Raw genomic sequence first — 20,000 nt, forward strand, 5'->3', positions numbered from 1 at the left:
TTAAACTTTGCTTTAGCTTCAAGTTTAATCCTTTGTGGTTTCCTTTCTCTGTGTTTATTTTTCACGTTATGTACACAGAAGAACACAAATGACAAATAATAAATAATGACAAATAACAAAAATGACAAGGAATGCTTTTGAATATTAAGAGACTGGAATAAGCAAGAAACCAAAACTGAAGTTTAAACAGTACAATGTTAATTTGATCTTCCAATGTTATTTAATTTTAACCATTAATAGAATTTGCTATTTAAATTTATCCCCTCCATTTTTCTGGATATTGTGAGCAAAAACAAACAATTATCACAAAATGCATGGTATACAATGGTTTGATTCACCAATGTGGCAAAGGCCTTTCACTGTCTATCCATAAAAAGGGAAATAGTTTGTAAAATGTAAGACATTCTGCATCTTGAGCGTATACTTATTCATCCGAGGTTACTTGAAATAAATGTGAAAGATTTATAGAATTTTCAGACCCCTGATAACAATTACTAATGTGCTGATTTGTTGTACTTAAAGGTTATGATTTTAGCGGAAATAGTGGAAGAAATTTCTGGACCTGGAATTTTGTTGCAAATGTCTGTTTAAATCAGTTTAAGTCAGTTAAAAACTCTCCTGTTTCAAGATTACATGATTACCACACCAGAACCTTTTGTATTCTATATTGTGCACCATGTTATGATTATGGTTTCAATAATAAAAGGTGCTGACTCAAGAACTTTTCAAAATATCTCTACATACAAAGAAATAGATTGTGGTTATGTACTCCAAATAGCAGGTCACATCAGTCTTCTGTAAGGAAGTAGCAGAAATTGCTATGGTGGTTTTGGTGGATGGAGAGAAACATCCACCAAAACCACTTTATTCTATGTGTTAAGAGTTATGATAATCATTATGAACGTTTGGTCGGTCAGCAATTGTGCACCATAAAAAATAATTAGCCAGAGCACTAACTGCTAATTAGTGGCATAAATCTTTTGTCTCCCTGAACATCTAACAGTGGCTGTAGATAAAATTTAAAAAATATATTGTTGATGGTTTTGGTCAAAGTTTTGGTGGATGTTCCCTAATGACATCCACAAAAACTACGTAACATCTGGGCACCTTTTAAATACGTGAAATATCTGCATAAAATTGCGTAAAATGTTTTATAATACTACAATCGAACAATAAATTAATACTTACCATTTCTTGAGTGAAAAGTTTTGACGCAATTTCCCAAACAAATGATACACTTAGGTCATCGGGATAAGTCGGCATGTTGTCGTAGCTTAGTAATTTTCATCTAGTATAACAAGTCATGAGTTGTCCATCATTCCATCTCAGTCCCTCTCGACCAAGGTGGTTTTGGTGGATGGAATTTAATGCTGACCGACATTTTTAATGCGGGAATTATCAGTTATCGGATATCGCAGCTAAGAGATGGACCTCTCTCTTATGGTATGTGTAGTTTTAATTCTTATAACCTCGTCAGTTTGAGGTAGTTCAGGGAATTTTAGTCGTTTCTCGAACAAAGTGCTCGTTGCCTTTTTAATTTTGATGTTTGGTTTTACAGGTCTCTCCGCTTTCCTTCCAAATCTGAGCAGTTAACACGTGCGACGACTTCAGAGCATTCAACCTCGGAGAAACAACGCTAATAGGTATTGCTTTGAGCTTTTATCTACTTTTTAGTAGGGGCTATCATATCTTTACACTTGAAGATATTGCTGAAATGGCACTGAATACTGGAACGTCCGAGTTTCTCTGCTTATTTTGTCGTTTACTCTATAAATTATCAGGATCAAGCGAAGAGCTGTCAGAAGTTCCACGTCTATCGTTTCACGATAGATGCTAGAGGAGATAAAAACGCTCGACTCCTCGATAGAAAATGGTGTCTTTGGTTTCGAAGTGAAATTGTGGGCAAAATTTTCGACTCGTTGTTTCGTTATATCACTGTGTTGTTGCGTTTCTCTGTTTCGTCGTTTCTCGATGCCGTTTCGACGTTTTGGAGGTGTACCCTTACCAAAGAAAAAGTATGGGAATGATATGGCAAAACATGGGCCATATATGAACAATATCTGGGAATGGTATGGGAAGGTTGGATGAAGATATGGAACTGATATGGGGCTCAATTTTTCCACATTTTAATGTATGGAAAATTTATGGGAAGAAAAGCTGATGCTATCCATTGCATGGGAAAGCTATGGGAACGCAATTTCCATATAAATCCCATAGCAGTGACACATTTGCTTGCTCTATGCTTTCTATGGGAATGATATGGGATGTCCACTGTTCAATATTTCATAGATTTGCCATATCAGCTAATATAATTTTTTCAAGTCCCATAGACTCCCCAATTGTTATTTTATAAAATTCAATCTGTACGAGTTTGTAAAAGCTCTAAAAGAAATTGACTCCTGTAGAGTTTCCATATGATTTATTTGCATGGAATTATATGGGGCCAAAGACCCTCAGTGGAATTTTTCCCATAGAGTTTCCATATGATGCTCTCATAGAAAACTGTGAGACCAAAGCAAAACTTTTGTAGAGATATGAATTAACAAGCCACTGATTGGGTTGAAGAGGCCTACATCATTTCAAAGAACCAAGCATGTAAGACAAGTGTCTTGTTTAAAAATAATTTTTTTATTAGTGAACAATTCATGTTTGTCAGTCTCTAATAATGAACTCTTGGATACTGTAGATTTCTTTTAGGTAATCATAATGCAAAACATAGTTAACTGTTGGTTATTGCACCCTGTGACAAGTTTCATGACTTTGTTGTAATTTCTTTATCTTTACATCGTATTCTGTTATGTAATGATTTATGCAAATCAATTAATTGTTTTACTTTACACTCTGCGGCTTACATATGGCCAAAAATAGACTGAAATGATTAGTCTATCAATCTAAGGTAGATGTTCGCACAGTGTACATGCTATATGTTTAGATCTCACTTAAAACTCTTGAACCTACTCACAGCTTAACTCTTAAAAACCCTATGCATAACAAAAATGGCTTTTGAGTCAAAAATTATGCATTGGCACTTATAACTTACTAAAATATTGAGCAATCAAGCAGAAGATTCCTATTGCATTTTCAAGTTGAACTTCCATGAACTTTGATGAAACTTGCAGTTACGTCTAAGAGACACTAAATTACCTGCTTTACTCTCCCACCAACACAGCACTACAGTTTCTTTAGAAACTTACCCCCTCTCTTCACCTGTGTTCAATCATAATAATGGAGAAATAGAAACTACTATGAAAGTGTTAAACTGTCAAGGAAAAAAATCTGTCTTTGTTGATCAGTTTTTGGTATCACAGTCAAGGTGAATTTAGGTTTACTACACTTGGGGTTACGGGAAAGCCAAGACTAAATTTTAGTCTTTTTCATTATGGTTTGAGAAATGTGCTGCATAACTCACATCACAGTCTGAAAACTTGATATAAACACACATGTCGACAATGTCTTTGAGAGGGACAACTGTGAACCAGTTATTGTTTGGCTTGTGGAGACACAATGTGGCTTATTGAGCTTCCCAGAACTTCATGGCTTCTGCATACATGCTGACCAGACATCAACATAGGAACAATGAAAGCCCCACAAGCCTCTCTTGGATTATTTCTGACTGAAAAGAATGCTTCAATGTACCCATAACATATACTGTCGTCTTGCTGGTAACCAATGGTGTAATTGTTTCTTCTGGAAACTCTCTTGTATGCTCTGGAGTGGAACACTCCTTCTCCAATTTGGAGCCTTGAGAAAAATGTGACATCAGAAATTGATTCAACACCAAGAAATAAGAGAAGGTCATCTTCATGGTCAGCATTGGTAGATTTATCTTTCTTCAGTGCACCAACTGCATAGAAGTCATCTTTTAGTGGTGTTCTGTTAGTCCTAGTGGAAAAATTACTGCCGATATGAATCTGTATTGCAAAAGCTTCAATAACGGGGGTCATACACTATTCTTTTAAACATGTTTGTTAGTAAAGAAAATACTGCCCAGGACTCACATATTTATTGCATAATGAGATGCTAACCTGTGATCAGTAGCACGATCCAGGGTGGCAAAGCATGTTTACGAAAACCATATTGAGCAAAAAAATATATATTTCAAACAAAACACTTTAAAACTTATATATCCTGTTAGATATAGTTAACCTCTTTGTATTAAACCAAAAATCGTGGTAATAGAGGAAGAATTTATTTTTTTATGGATTTTAGTATTCAGAAAAGTGAGGCGAATTCTTATGTAACGCGTAACATAATCTGACAAAGCATCAAACATATTCAAAAATTTCTTACTTAAAAATTTAAAATTTCAAAATAATTTTGACTTAGAAATACACTAGAAACATAGACTTTTCAATAAAATAGTTAAAATTGGAACACTGAATTGTAATATTCGCGCTACGAAACAATTTTCTCGGCGACCGAACATGTAACGCTGTTTATACAATATTGTACTATACTTCATAGTCACCAAGATTTTGTCGCAAAAAAAGCTCAAATCAGTTTAAAAAAATACATACAATAATTCTCAGATGATTTATTTTCTGTATACAAATTTTTATTCCATTTAATTCAAAGACAGCGTAAAAAATCCAAAAAGTCTGAATCGCGAACACATAAAATGCATAGAAAATTTACCTTAAAATTATTTATCCTCATCTCCAAAAAGGTCTGTGATAGCCGCGCTTAAAATGAAATTGCTCTTCAACTAGCAGATCTGTCATTCTCAAATTCTAAACTTTCTATCGGTACCAAATGTTCACGAATCTAACTCAATTTAACATCTAAATTTATGTCTTTTTTGAATCGCGAACATATTCGATCTTGGAACAGTATTGTTTGCATTGGTGTATCAGTTTACACGCGCAAAATAGTGGCAGTTTTAGAAATCTTCGCATCTAAACTTCGCTTCTTCCTCGCTTACAACAACCTTGTACATTACATCTAGAGGGGGTATACAACAATTAATTGATATACACCCATGAACAAACGATCGTTTGAGACTGGAAATTACTAGAGAACGTGACTTCCCTAGCGTGACTTCTTCCGTCGAGAATTTACACGCTTCGCTTGCGAAATATTCAATGGAAAACAAAAATATTCTGCTGATCAATGGAGAAAAGAAAAAGAAGAAAAAAAGCTTAAACAACAAAGGGAATACTATGAAAGAAACAAAGAAGTTCTTGCACAAAAAGCAAGAGAAAGAATGCGCTTGCTTCGAAGCAAGAAAAAAAACGCGACAGTCGCCGCAGTGAAAACACGCACATCTGCACAAAAGGCTGATGACAAAAGAGCCAACCGTGAGCGGAATGCTGCATCAGCTACCAAGAAGAAGGTTTTGAAGCAAAGAGAAAAAGAGAGGGAAGAGAAAAAGCGACAGCAAACTCGAGAAAGGGTTCGAAAACTTCGTCAGAATAGAAAAGAGTCATCATTTGCGCAACCGAAACCTGAAGTCAACATCACCACACCAGCTTTTAGTTCAAGGATGGCAAAAAAACGTGCAAAGGACAAGGTGTCCCCTGCCTTACCTCAAACCCCCGCAAAAAAGGCTGAAATTCTTCAAAACCTTGCAAGTACTCCTCGCACAAGGAAGATTCTTGAAAAAAGAAGTTCGTGAGACCAGTTGAGGAGCAACAAAATATCGAAGCAATGGAGTGTTTGGTAGAAGATTTGGCAGAAGGATTGTCCAAAGTCAAAAAAGCTAAGTCGACTGATGAAAGAGCAGCTTATAACTGTACGCGCTCTTTGGCTTTTGGATCTTCTGTCAAAAAAAACAAGCACCAAACACGGATTGCCAAGATGATGGGAGTAAAAAGAAGCCAGGTGTCCAAAGCTATCAAACATAGAGAAAGAGTTTTGAAGGGTGATGAGGCCTGCTGGTTGAGCACAAAAAGAAATGTCAGGTGTGACGCGATTAAAGAAGAAGATAAGCGTGTTATCTACGATTTTTGGACCCTACAAGCAAGTCGACCCACTGGATCCAAAAGAGACAAGATGCGGCAACGAATTGGCAAAAAGGAGTATGTGGAGCACGCAAAGCATATCCTTGAAAAGACTCAAACAGAGTGTTTCAAAGAATTCCAGGAGCTACATCCCGACATAAAAGTGAAACAACGAAGATTTGAGCAGTTGAAGCCTTTCTTTGTTACTGGAGCTAGAGAGAGAGATAGACAATCTTGCTTGTGTAGGAAGCATGTAGAATGCAAAATTGTATTTGATTCTTGCATGAAATATCGAAAATCCATACAAAATAATGAAGTTCAAGCCTTTAATTTTCTCACTGAAGCTGTGGAATCCACATTGTGTGAAAAGCCAGAAGACTCCAGCTATTCCTCTCTAGACTGCCTGACAAGGAGCTGTGACAAGTGTGGGGTGAAGAACTTCAAGACAGCAGCTGAAGAAATGTCTGAAACTGAAGTCAAGTGGAAACGATATGAATACATAACGTACAAAGATAACAATGGCGAGGAAAAAAGGAAAATCCACTTGGTCCAAAAAGAAACTCCTGTCAAAGAGATGTTTGACTATTTCCAGCAACTCCTGAAAGATTATCCCTACCATTCATTTATGGCCAAATGGCAAAAAGAACAGTTTGATCATTTAATGACAAACCTGCCTCTCAACCATATCATCTGTGTGCATGATTTTTCTGAGAATTACACTTGCAGATCACAAGATGAAATTCAATCAGAGTATTTCGATCCTGTGAAAGTCAGCATTCATGTGTCAATTGTCTATCGCCATGCTGATATTGACATTGATGGCAAAGCAAGTACAGAACAAGACCCTGTCCTCATCAAAGAGCACATCTTTGCCCTTTCAGAAGACAACACTCAAGACTACCATTTTGTACACCACACCCAAGGCCTAATACTGACGTACCTTAGGAATGAGGTCAAAGTGAAAGTAGACAAAGTTCATGAATTCACTGATGGGTGTGCTGGACAATACAAATCTAAGCACACTTTTGGTGATTTGTCATGTTCTTTGTCTGACTTTGGGTGTCAGGTGGACCGGCATTTCTTTGAAACCTCTCATGCAAAAGGAGAGCAAGATGCAGCAGGTGCTAATGTCAAACAACGTGCTACTCTTGCTGTGATTCGAAGAGAAGCATCCATCAAGTCTGCAAAGGAGCTCTATGAGTATCTGAAGGACAAGTTCTCTTTGCCATCTTCAACCAACAGCAAAACCACCTTAAACAAGAGAGTATACTTCTACATTCCACTAAATGGAGAAGGAGCTGTTGACAGAAACAGAATTGGCCGCACTTTTAAAGAGCTAAAAGGGATTAGAAAAATCCACTCTGTAAAAACAACTTCTCAGCAATGTAAGGTGAAGACAAGGCTAAGAAGCTGTATGTGCATTGGTTGTTTAACTGACATGGACTGTGAAAATGAGGAGTATGTTGATAAGTGGAGAGAGGTTGAGATGTCAAGAGAAGGAGATGTTGCAGTCACAAGGCAGAATCAAGACTCAGTCAATGTCAGTAAAACAGTCAATGCACTCACTGATCTTGTTGAAGAAGGAAGTACTGTCGCCATTGCAGCAGCTGATGACGCCATATACGATTACTACCTCTTCAAAGTTACAAGCAGTGGTGCCATAATTTTGGGTGAAGATGAAGTTGATGACTATAGTGCTGCTTATCAGAAAGGTTCCTTTGTCTTCAAGGGTAACTTTTTCCTAAGGGACAATATTATAGACATGACCTACAAGCTTGACAATAAACAAGCTATTGTGTATGCAAACACTGTCAGGACTATCTGTGGAGAACTCAAGAAATTAAATAGGCGTAGAAATGTATTATTCCAGCTTTTACCCAACCAGCATGAGGAAATTATGTCTTCTTTTTAGTTATGTAAATAAAACTGTGTTATTTCTAAACAGAATCGTGAATTTAAGCCTGCAAATGTGTAAATAGAATATATGACCACGCCTGCTATGCATTCTGGGTATTAAGTAATGAGGATAATTTAACAGATAACATCAAATATTTTCTCAAAAAGTAGTTCTTACAATAAAAGTTTATGAATAATCTATGTTTTGATGATTTTTTGGTAATTTTATGAAGTTGCTAGTTTTTCCCTAATGTTACGCATTTGTACCCCTGGATCTTGCAACTGATCCTGTCACTGTGCCCACATAATTGGAAAACCAAATCCTTGGCACATCCAGGAGGCATCTCATCTATCAGCTTTGGGAGGTGCTGATGGCTTTTGACAGTAGTCATTATCTTGAAGTGAAATAGTAATGAACAGCTAAACATTACACTTGATACACAGGAACTGGTCAAATTTTGCAGTTCTCTGGGTTCTATTTGCAAATGCTTAAGTTGCTTCACTAACCAGGTTTAATTTTACAAGGCTTAAAGCTTGAAACTTACTCAGTGTGCAACATTCTGGGTTCCATGGAAATAATCGGCCATGTCACCATTCCATCATTTAGTTTCATTTTGTTGTCAGTGTTTTACTTCCTCTTGTCATTTGTGTTGATAGTCAAATTGTTGACAATGTTCATGTGAACTAGATGAACTGAATTCTTTCTCCTCGCCTTAAGCTTTGATTCAACAAAGCAGTTTTTTTATGTCATTTCTGTAGGCAGAGGGATGCTTTTTCATTAAATTCTAAAGATAAATTCCTTTAGAGACTTAAGTCTTGAGAGTCACCAGTAATTTGCCCATCACGAAGCCTCTTTGTAACAAAGTATGTCATCATGTAGGTGCAAGAAAATTCTGGTAGAATTGTTTGACCATTGGAGATTGGTAATTGGAGGAAACATAAACTCATGGTTGATGACTGCAACATTGGTGTCAACAGCAAGTTTTTTTTACCTTCCCCAGCTCTGTGGTGATAACCTGCCTGTTTTAGTGGGCCGTAAATTTTCACTCATCAGCATGTCCATGGTACTAGTACCCAAAGCACAACAGCAGTCTGACTACGTTCTCTTCAATGTAGAACATCCTAGATCACAAGCAGCACTTGCCAAAGGATACATGGATGGTAAATGGACTACCTTCAAGTTCCTTTCACAATCTTTCTGCCACAGATTAAGTGGGTGTAGAGCTCTAAAATTAGGGTTTCTTTTTACAAACAACTTCAGCTCAGAACATTCATCAAATGCTAACTCAATGTCACATCCACAATTGGTAAGCACTTGCTGAAAGTGCCTTCTCACATCACAATTAGTCTGTGTTAAAGTATTTTTAATCCAGATTGTATTTTAAATGAAAACTTACTGTTGATAGCAAACGGTACCATCTTTTTTGTTAAACAACAATGATGATTCATTGAAAGGTCTGTGAAATGACAGTGAAGATTTGATAAGATGAAATGGTTTAGCATGAGGAATTTTGTTCATTAAAAGTATTAAACACACAGTGTTAATCATATTTCATGTTATGGATGCCTCTACATTGACCAAAAAAGTTGTACAAGCATCACACTAATTAAGATAAAATATATTTATACATACAACAAATAGTACAGTCCATTAATACTCTATAAATGAAATAAATAAGAATTATACAAATCAAATAAACAATTTAAATAATTATATAGATATTTGTAAATAATTGAAGAAACTAAAATTGCCTTCCTATTTCACTGTTTATGCAGAGCGCTCAATAATTTGGAATTATCATCTATGTCAACAGTACTAGCTGAAAGGTCATTCCACTGCTTAATTGACTATGGAAAAGAACTTATTGCATGCTGGTTTCAATTTGAATGAAGTAAAGGAGCTCAGTGTATATCTTTCTGGATATCATTATTTCCATTTTCAATCTCATGGAATATAGATTATGATTAGAGATTTTCCTATCTTTGATAGATGGCCACTTGATTCCTTTGGGTTTCTTCTTGATAATGGTGGAACTCTTTTATTGCATTGGACTTGTTACTTTGGGGGGTTTCTTTTGCTCATTTGTTGTTTGCATGGGCTGTATTTTGGCTATCTCCAGGAAACTTGAGCAACTCTAAGGGAAGATTCTCACACAGCATTCAGTGAATTACGGTCAACTCGCCGACGGTCCAACTCGCTGATGCATAAAATCGAGTAGAGACATCAGCGAGTTGGTCCTCAATCCAATACAACTTATTAGAAGTTAAACATACAGAAAGGTAAATGATATTTAGTAAAAAACACTGGTGAACATTGGTGAACGTCAAACAGAAGCTTAAACATTGGTGAACATTGGTGAACATCACCAATGACTATAACAGCTTAAGACGCGAGCGAGTTATTGTGCAACAACAACACTCCTCATCAAGTCTTTTGCAAAGTTCAGGAGATTATGCCTTGGTCATTGAGTTACAAAGGAATGTCTTGGTGTGGTGCCTGCAATCAAACATTGGAATCATTGCCATTCCTCATGGTGCACATACTTTAACAATATGAGGGAAGGCCCCAGTGCATGAGGTAATTGAGGTTTGATTTACCTCATGTTCTTCCCTCTTCCTTGATTTATTTACTCTTTTTTTAACAAAATAAAACTGACTTCAGTAATACCAAAGAACATTCTGTTTTTAGTCTGTTCTTTTTCTTGTAAGTAGAAGCCCTATGATTGATTATATTTATTAACTCAATCTATTTGAGAAATATCACCTGTGAGGGCTTTACACTTCCCATCACAAACACTAGACGCTGGTTAATTAAATAAATGATGTAGATACCATCAATCATTTCATCTTTGCAAAACATGTTAATTTTTGTGCGCGAAAAAAAAGGAAAATATTTGTAAGTGTTTACCCTCAGTATGTGTGGATGCAGGTTTGAATATTGGTCTAGTGATTGACTGTTGGTAATTTTTCATCAAGGCTTTTAACTTGGGTTCTCATTTTCACTTCTGTTCTCAAGGAAGTTAAGGTCATAAGCCTTTTGTTATCAGGAGGGTTCACCTCTGTCTTTAAAGCTATGTGTTAAAACACAAATGTTTTCTTTGGTGCATGACTGACATGGCAATAAGATGTTCATAGATTACATGTAACATTTTTGGCAAGCAAAACCCTGCACATCTTACATTAAAATTTGAAATGTTGGCTGTTTTCATTTTGTGAAGAAAAATGAATTTTGGAAAGGAAAGTGATGGAGGACATTGTCATGGCAGCTCAATGAACAATCCCAACATGTAAGTGATGCTGCCAACAAGGTCACTGACTAGGATTGCTGCAGGATTAGATGACACGCCTGATTTGCTGGTGTGCAAGCTTGTTATCTTATACCCTTTAATAAAATGCCTTTGTGTCAACAGTGTTTGATGTAACACTAAAACAAACATGACTTTGCAAATAAAGCTGTGTCACTTCTTGAATCTCAACTAATCCAAAATGTGTGTGCCATCCTATTCCTATGCTGGTCGGTTTTGCACCAATTTCACCTAAAATTGCAAAATTCACCTATTTCATCCTAATAGTGGGATTCACCTATTTCATCCCAAGATCGCGAGAATGCAATTATTCTACTCTGATGCATTTACTTTAATCAAGTTTCAGATTTACAAGTAGAATGAAAAATCTGAGGTAGGCTTAAAACAGAATACAAGACTCCTTAAAAATAAGCCACCTATTATTATGTCTACAGAATTAATTAAGTAACAAAATCATCTAGAAAGTCGTTTGTGCAACATGTCAGTTATAAAAGACATGCGACATGAACGCTTATCAATAAAATTATTATAAATGGACTAATGATTTAGTAAAGTACAGTGTAAAAATTAAAAAAGTCTACATTAAACTTATCATGATAAAAGGCCATCAAATTCTTACGAAAGATCAACAAGGTATTTGACTCTCTTATACTAAGAGGTAGTGTATTCCACAGGCGACAGATTCGAACAAAAAAAGAATTCTTAAAGATGTCAGTCCTTCTGTAAGAGACATCAAGCGTCAAATGATCGACGTTTCATGCTGCTCACATAAGAGCTCTACTTCATGAATTGCTAGTGGTAAAGGTTACTCCACTTGGGTAAACTTTACCTGGCAGGAAACATAAGGAAACGAAGCACTCTGATTGGTCCAATTGGGTAAAATTTATTTTCATCTGGTAAACACTTTCAGTTCATATTGTTTTTGGTAAGGGCACAATGTTTATAATACTTTTCCCATGGGTTGTTTCATTAACAATTTAAATAAATATTAAAAAGGTAATCAAAATAAGTAATTGAAGCTAGCTTAAAGGATGGCAAAGTAGCTTATTATAAAAAGTCTTTCAAAAGGTGCCTTCTCAAAATTATTTAGAGATTAGCTGAGCTTGATTCAGGTAGTAAATAATGTCATATATTAACAACTCTATAAGAAAAGGATCAAAGAGGTAGTGGAATCTCTCAACCATGTTGTGTCCAGTATCATCCAATGCAGACAGGTGCAGATAGGTTGATCTTCTGAAATTGTATGAAAAAAAACTGCTTTCCTCTACTTTTATCTTAATTGTCATGACCTTTGGACCATGTGAAGGATGGTGAAGAAAAAAATTAAAATAGATTGGATTTTAACCCCCCTCCCTCCCACCATCCCACTTTACTTTCAAATAACTTCTAAGAACATTAAAATTTACTCAGTCCTAACTACAAGCCTGTCAGACTTTGAGGTAATCTAATATCTTTTAGCAACTTCACACTACTGTAGAGCAGTAAGAGTGGGTATGGAACTACCCAAGACAAACTCAAAATAGGCTGAACTGCATAATAGTTGAAATCTGTTATTTATGTTGGCTGACATGCCCTTTCCTACAAAAATAGAGGGATCAAGCTTGTTCTGCCTCTGCTCTCCCTACAAGTGTCAGCACAGTAACATATGACTTCTTAGACCTTGTTTTTGAACTGGCACCAGCAACTTGTAACACCCATCAGTTCAAACAAACTCTTAAATCCTGGGTGATTTCTAATGCACTGACCCTCTTTTTCCTCCTCCTCCGATCTCTAAGTACATCAGTTGACATCCATGCAACAGCAACATTCTTCTGCCCCAACAGCAAATGTCAACAAGCAGCTCACACTCAGATAAGAGTAGGGTATGGCGCTGTGTGGATGGTGAGCAGAGTTATGTTCAATTTTGAAAGTAATGAATTGCTCAACATTTCAGATAATAGAAAAATGGTTTTTCGTAGGTGTACTTTTACATTCTCATTTAAGATTTAAGCAAATGGAATGAATCAAATTGTTTGAACAGTAGTGGTGGTCTTGCCTGCTTGTAAGCAAATGATGATGATGATAACTTTATTTATATGTCATGAAAAATAGCAGTCAATAATCACTAAGTAAGGACACCTACAGGGTTCTCGGTAGAATTTTGTACAGCCGTTGCTTTGGTAGTTACAGGTGTAACCCTTATATACACGCCCTTTGGGCGTGTAAATTGGGGCCATAGGGCCCAAGCTGTAAGAGGGGGTCCGGGGGCATGCTCCCCCGGGAAATTTTTTATTTAAGATGCTCAGAAATGCTTTTTCCTTCATTTTGGGGGGCATATTTTCTCATTTTCTCCAAACAAGTTTAAGTACATTTTGTAATCTGTTCAGTGGCTTCGAACTACGGAAAGTTGAAATTATCTCTTATCAAACTGAAAACTACACTGCAATATTCAATGAAATATTAACCTGCAATAACAATGCTTTGCTTTCTGAGTTAATGGCATTCATTTTATACAAAAATAATTATTAGGTAACCAGTCCTCTCCAAATGGGGGCACCCACTTACAAAAACTAATTCTCAAGGCCACACTGACCCAGTAACTGCTATATATCTAAATGAGAAAGAGTATAAGATAGCGCAAATATTTGTTAATGAATGAATCTGAACAACAACTTTGATCTAACTCTTCTCCACAACGGCAGTGATTTACTGTGTTCTTCACTTTCTTTGTTACTATTTACTGTGATTTGTTTACTGTTTTAACTGTCATCGTCACTCTCATCTGTCCCATCTTCTTGCTCACTCTCGCATCTAGTATGACAGAACTGCAGAAGCATATTCTTCAACAGTAGCGTGCTGTGATCAGCATGAATCATTTCGACCTCCAGTTGATGTTCAAGTTGCTGTACCCTTACTTCTAGTTCAGTTCTACTAGATCGATTCTGATCTACACTTGAAGCACCAGCTTCTGTTTCACTTTCTTGCACGTCTTGTCTGCCAGGTAGCTTCCTTCTCTCTTTCGCTGCTACAAACCTTGTTGAAGCTTCCTGTATGATGGCAGAAGCTTCATCTGAGCCAGGAGGTGGTGCATTGATCGATAAGTGTAGCAAGCTGTCGAGCATCTTGTCTGCGAGCCTGTTTCTTAGCCTTGTTTTAATACGTTTAATTGCACTGCCTCCTCTCTCGGGCCAGGCATTGGTGACAGGTATGCTCTGTGCCAATTCTGCTAGTGAGACAAGGTTTGGAAACATCAAGCTGTAGGACTTTGAACTTGTCAGCTTTGAAAGAAGCCATTCAGTTGGCGTGGTTTTGAGCATTGTGCTGACAGTTGAATACTCCTGCTTTATCTCTAGAGCCATGAACTTGAAGTGATCCCATTCTGATTTTAACCTTTCAGTATCCAATGTAGAGCTGAAGTGGTCTGCCAGTTTGGCCAGCTTTTCCTCACCATATCTTTTGAACTCTGGTGAATTCCTTTCAGGGATGGCCTCTGGATTAAAGATCGAGAAAGCAGCTATGAGTGGGGATGTTGGTGAAACGACTAGAGATGTTCTTTAGGTTCTCTACATAGGAAACGCAGAGACGACCTCAGGAACTGCATAGTTGCATCATTAGGTGATAGCTCGATCATTCCAAACTTGCCATTCTCCTCCATATCCTGGCTTAACTGGGCAAGGATTTCATCTTTCTCACTCACAACTTTATCCAACTTTGCTATACAGGCAGAAATTGCTGAAGGAATTGCATCAAAACTAAGTTCCCCAAATTGAAAAGCTTTGCTGAGGATCGCCAGGGGAGGCAAAACAGCATCCATGATGTAAATTGCACCAATTAACTTGTGATTCCGAGTCTGGGTTAACAAACCACATGCTGTTGCATCTGATTCTTTAAAGAAATCAAACACAGTAATATGCGCCACAAACTCTTGCTTCATAGATTCCACTGAAGCCTTGTGTGAAAGCCATCTGGTTGCTGCTGCTTTCTTGGCTTTCTTTACTCTCTTCTTGGCCTGCGCCATTTGCTCAGTAGGAAGGAGCTTAAGAAGTTCCATTTGTACCATCACTAACTTGGCCGTTTTCTTAGGAGAGTAGTCTTAAAATTTCCACACTTGATTCAGCAATCTTTCCATGGTCAGCAAGTACGTCAGTTCTTTGCACATGTCGACACACGCCAATGTCAACCGGTGACACACACAGTGAATGTTAACAAGGTCAGGGACTTTCTTTTGGATGTGTGCGACCATTCCATTATGTGCCCCAAGCATTGCATTGGCCCCATCAGAAACACAAGACTTCATCTTCGAAATGTCAAGAGAACATTTTTCCAGGATACCTTCAAGGGATTCTGCAAGTGCTTTACCTGTAGCTTCAGACAGATGTCCTGTGTGCAAAAACTCAGTCCTGCTTTTCCCCTCATGGACGTACTTAACAAAAGTGACAAACTGTTGAAGAACAGAAACGTCTGTCACTTCATCAACAAGACAGCCAAAAAATTTGGACTTATTCACTCTTTCAGTTACTCTGTCCTTCACAACTTGCCCTAGAATGAGAAACATTTCTTGCAGTGTACCTTCCCCAGTATATGTAAAATGTTTGAGGTTTTATAAACCTGCCCTTTCCATCAAGTTTAAAAGGGACAAAAGTTTTGTGTTAGAAATCTCTTCTTTTACCAACCAGTAGATGGACATACAGACTTTGTTCAATACTTCATTTTCACATTGCTTCCTTGATTCATGCTCTTTCTGGAAAGGGGAAATTTGCTTGAGATGCTCCTTTTCAATTGCAGAACGGTGCATGTCACTATTGAAGTGCAGCTGAATGGCTTGAGTTATCATTCTAACACATGGTTTGGAGTTCCACATGTAGTCCTTGTTTCTTTTCGTACATGTATCATGGAATCTGCACAGCAAACAAAACATCCCAACATTTTCTTGGAAGGCCAGCCACCAAACTCCAGTAGAAGGCTCATAGACATCATGGTTTTCAGATCTTTGGAACAACCATCCATGCTGAAATTTGTGAATTCGACTTCCCAAGGCCGTAGAAGCTTTGTTAAACTTAAACGCACCACCTGAAGGATCTGAAAGAGAATGGCATACAGACATACAGACTTTGTTCAATACTTCATTTTCACATTGCTTCCTTGATTCATGCTCTTTCTGGAAAAGGGAAATTTGCTTGAGATGCTCCTTTTCAATTGCAGAACGGTGCATGTCACTATTGAAGTGCAGCTGAATGGCTTGAGTTATCATTCTAACACATGGTTTGGTGTTCCACATGTAGTCCTTGTTTCTTTTCGTACATGTATCATGGAATCTGCACAGCAAACAAAACATCCCAACATTTTCTTGGAAGGCCAGCCACCAAACTCCAGTAGAAGGCTCATAGACATCATGGTTTTCAGATCTTTGGAACAACCATCCATGCTGAAATTTGTGAATTCGACTTCCCGAGGCCGTAGAAGCTTTGTTAAACTTAAACACACCACCTGAAGGATCTGAAAGAGAATGGCAGTCCTTCTCTTTGCATGTATAATACGTGTGTATTTGCCCCTTCTGCTTATCCAACCTGGACAGTGATGATAGGATTTCTTCTTGAGGGATTTCCGATGGACAGTTGTTGCTTGGGGGACGTTTTGACAAGAGGTTTGAAGCTGATGATTTGTCATTGACCTCTATATTTTTAGAAACATCATTTGTGCCAACAGCTAATGCTTCAGTTTGCCTAGAGGTCCTGTAAAAATTATTTTACAAATAGTTTTAAAAAGCTGTAATAAAATACTTTTTAAACTATATTAGTGTTAGTTTCTGTCTTGTTTTGAACTTTCACTATATCCTCAATTAAATTTTTGCTGTATAAAAATAAAATTGCCATTGTGCAAACAGTTAGTGCCACAAAGTCTGGAATACTAATTAAATTTACAGAATTTACTCTTCCTGTGTACAGTGTTAATTTTGTTGAACAGACCAACTAAATTTGTCGTTACAGGCAGTGTTTATTTTTTCTAATCCCCGACGTTTTACTTGCAAAATGTAACTTGCTGCTTCTTGAGAAAGGTCACCAAACATGAGTTAACAATGCTTACTTCAAACCGGTAAACTGGAACGACATTTACACCGGTTTACAGTGTGACAGGACACCGACGATACCCTCCTCAAATAATTTCACTATTAAAGCGAGGTCTCGAAAGTAAATAGATGAAACTGGTCTCTTTTAAATCTCTTTTGAACATACTATGACACTTACTTTGCGAAAAAGTTCAGTATCCCCGGCTGGTCAGCCTTTCGCTTTGCAGCGGCCATGTTTTTGCACGTGGAAAGACGACATCTGTGAGAGGCCTGGGTTCAAATTTACAAATTCAATATGGTGGCCATATTCAATGTTGCGGAGACATGAAGCGATTCTTCGGTCATTCTATGGTCTGCAAAAAGGCTATTCACTTTGACAACTAAAACCGAAGAAAGGTACATTGCGAAAGCAACCAACAGTCAATAGTTTACCCAGCAATTTACTCAAAAAGCCGTTCTTTTATTTGCATTTGATAGACGAATTGATCTACTGGTTGAAGCACTTTGACAGCCGTAACACTTACCTGTGACACCCGTGACAGGTGTTACGGGTTACGGGTTCAACTGAGAACCCTGAGAGATTAGAGATTTAGAGATTTTAGAGATTAGCCACTGATCCTCTGCTACTTCCAAGTCGAAAGCATTCCTTCTGAGGACTGCCTGAAAGTGCTGAGCCACAGTAACCAATTCCTCTTCTCCATACAAACGTAGATCGTTTCTATCCTTTGGCCAAGACTTATTATTACTGATAACACCACAAGCTTTTAGTACTGGGGAACTGAAGTCTTCAAATCTTGAGGCTAGAAATTGCTTAGCATCAATGATGATTGCTGCTTTACTTTGCTCAAACAATCTGTCATCTGTGTTGTTTCTTGTAAGACTGACCCCCTTGAACATTGTTCCATCTCCAACTTCTTCTTGAAAGGCAGCAAGATGTCTCCCAGGTCGTCTTCGCATGTTCTCTAAGGCTTGACTAGCTCGCTCAATCTCAGCTTTCACTTGTGAAATAGAGACAGTATCCTTCTGAAAAATAAGTGAGATCTTTGATATTTCCTCTAGAATGTCCCACATTAAATGAAGGTGAAGCTGGAATTTGTAAGCCTTGAGCTTCTTTGACAAGTTCCTTCCATGTCCTTGCATTTCTGCGCCTTTGCACTTTCAACCTCTGCCAGCTCAACATAGCACGTTTTTGGAGCCCCACCTAATACAAATCTCACGACGGTTAAGTTTGAGCACTGAGGGTTCACCTCTGTCTTAAAAGCTATGTGCTAAAACACAAATGTTTTCTTTGGTGCGTGACTGACATGGTAATAAGATGTTTATAGATTACGTGTTATATTTTTGTTGCCAACAAGGTCACTGACTAGGATTGCTGCAGGATTAGATGACACCTGATTTGCTGGTGTGCAAGCTTGTTACCTTATACCCTTTAATAAAACACCTTTGTGTCAACAGTGTTTGATGTAACGCTAAAACAAACATGACTTTGCAAATAAAGCTGTCACTTCTTGAATCTCAGCTAATCCAAAATGCGTGTGCCATCCTATTCCTATGCTGATCGGTTTTGCACCAATTTCACCTAAAATTGCAAAATTCGCCTATTTCATCCTAAAATAGCAAGATTCACCTATTTCATCCCAAAGCGCGAAATTCAATTCTAGGAAGCTACAATTGAGAGAATGCAATTATTCTGCTCTGATGCATTTACTTTAATCAAGTTTCAGATTTACAAGTAGAATGAAAAATCTGAGGTAGGCTTAAAACAGAATACAAGACTCCTTAAAAATAAGCCACCTATTATTACGTCTACAGAATTAATTAAGTAATAAAATCATCTAGAAAGTCATTTGTGTAAAAGACATGCGACATGAATGCTTATCAATAAAATTATTATAAATGGACTAATGATTTAGTAAAGTACAGTGTAAAAATTAAAATTAAAAAAATCTACATTAAACTTATCATGATAAAAGGCCATCAAATTCTTACGAAAGATCAACAAGGTATTTGACTCTCTTATACTAAGAGGTAGTTTATTCCACAGGCGACAGATTCGAACAAAAAAAGAATTCTTAAAGATGTCAGTCCTGCTGAAAGAGACATCAAGTGTCAAATGGTCGACGTTTCATGCAGCTCACATAAGTGCTCTATTTCACGAATTGCTAGTGGTGAAGGTTACTCCACTTGGGTAAACTTTACCTGGCAGGAAACATAAGGAAACGAAGTGCTCTGATTGGTCCAATTGGGTAAAATTTACTTTCATCTGGTAAACACTTTCAGTCCATATTGTTTTTGGTAAGGGCACAATGTTTGTAATACTTTTCCCATGGGTTGTTTCAGCAACAATTTACAACAAAAGATAAATATTAAAAAGGTAATCAAAATAATTAATTGAAGCTAGCTTAAAAGATGGCAAAGTAGCTTATTATAAAAAGTCTTTCAAAGGGTGCCTTCTCAAAATTATTTAGAGATTAGCTGAGCTTGATTTCAGGTAGTAAATTATGTCATATATTAACAACTCTATAAGAAAAGGATCAAAGAGGTAGTGGAATCTCTCAACCATGTTGTGTCCAGTATCATCCAATGCAGACAGGTGCAGATAGGTTGATCTTCTGATATTGTATGAGAAAAACTGCTTTCCTCTACTTTTATCTTAAATGTCATGACCTTTGGACCATGTGAAGGATGGTGAAGAAAAATATTAAAATAGATTGGATTTTAACCCCCCTCCCTCCCACCATCCCACTTCACTTTCAAATAATTTCTAATAACATTAAAATTTACTCAGTCCTAACTACAAGCCTGTCAGATTTA

The 20,000-nt window shown here is 37.2% G+C and overlaps 2 protein-coding genes, 2 long non-coding RNA genes and 1 pseudogene across 4 annotated transcripts in view; 2 read left to right on the forward strand and 3 right to left on the reverse strand.

Annotated features, from left to right (window-relative positions):
• LOC136279107 (uncharacterized) overlaps positions 1-1,371 on the reverse strand; it is a 1,899-nt gene extending 528 nt beyond the window's left edge. Inside the window, exon 1 of the long non-coding RNA XR_010716727.1 lies at positions 1,189-1,371. This is a non-coding gene — a long non-coding RNA (uncharacterized lncRNA). The remainder of the gene's footprint in view (positions 1-1,188) is intronic.
• LOC131776301 (uncharacterized) lies at positions 1,360-9,241 on the forward strand. The gene is made up of 3 exons (XR_009339525.2): positions 1,360-1,443; positions 1,559-1,643; positions 8,716-9,241. It is a non-coding gene; the product is annotated as an uncharacterized lncRNA (long non-coding RNA).
• Positions 3,365-8,227, reverse strand: LOC131776300 (uncharacterized; annotated as a pseudogene).
• Positions 5,509-8,034, forward strand: LOC131779041 (uncharacterized). The gene has a single exon (XM_059095570.2). It carries the CDS (start codon positions 5,647-5,649, stop codon positions 7,849-7,851), a length of 2,205 nt encoding a protein of 734 aa, XP_058951553.2. The 5' UTR covers positions 5,509-5,646; the 3' UTR covers positions 7,852-8,034.
• Positions 9,242-17,795: 8,554 nt separating the features above from the next.
• Positions 17,796-18,668, reverse strand: LOC136279214 (zinc finger protein 862-like; the record flags this gene model as incomplete). Its single annotated transcript, XM_066162808.1, has 2 exons — positions 18,606-18,668; positions 17,796-18,341 (listed from the first exon to the last, which is right to left on the reverse strand). Coding segments are annotated over exons 1-2 (609 nt in total), but the record flags the coding sequence as incomplete, so codon positions are not given.
• Positions 18,669-20,000: the final 1,332 nt, after the last annotated feature.

Source organism: Pocillopora verrucosa, chromosome 2 (assembly GCF_036669915.1).
Source record: "Pocillopora verrucosa isolate sample1 chromosome 2, ASM3666991v2, whole genome shotgun sequence".
NCBI lineage: Eukaryota > Metazoa > Cnidaria > Anthozoa > Scleractinia > Pocilloporidae > Pocillopora > Pocillopora verrucosa.

What these genes read in the sequence shown, in the direction of transcription:
- LOC131779041 (XM_059095570.2), top strand. Translation starts at nt 5,647, where the DNA reads ATGGAGTGTTTGGTAGAAGATTTGGCAGAAGGATTGTCCAAAGTCAAA.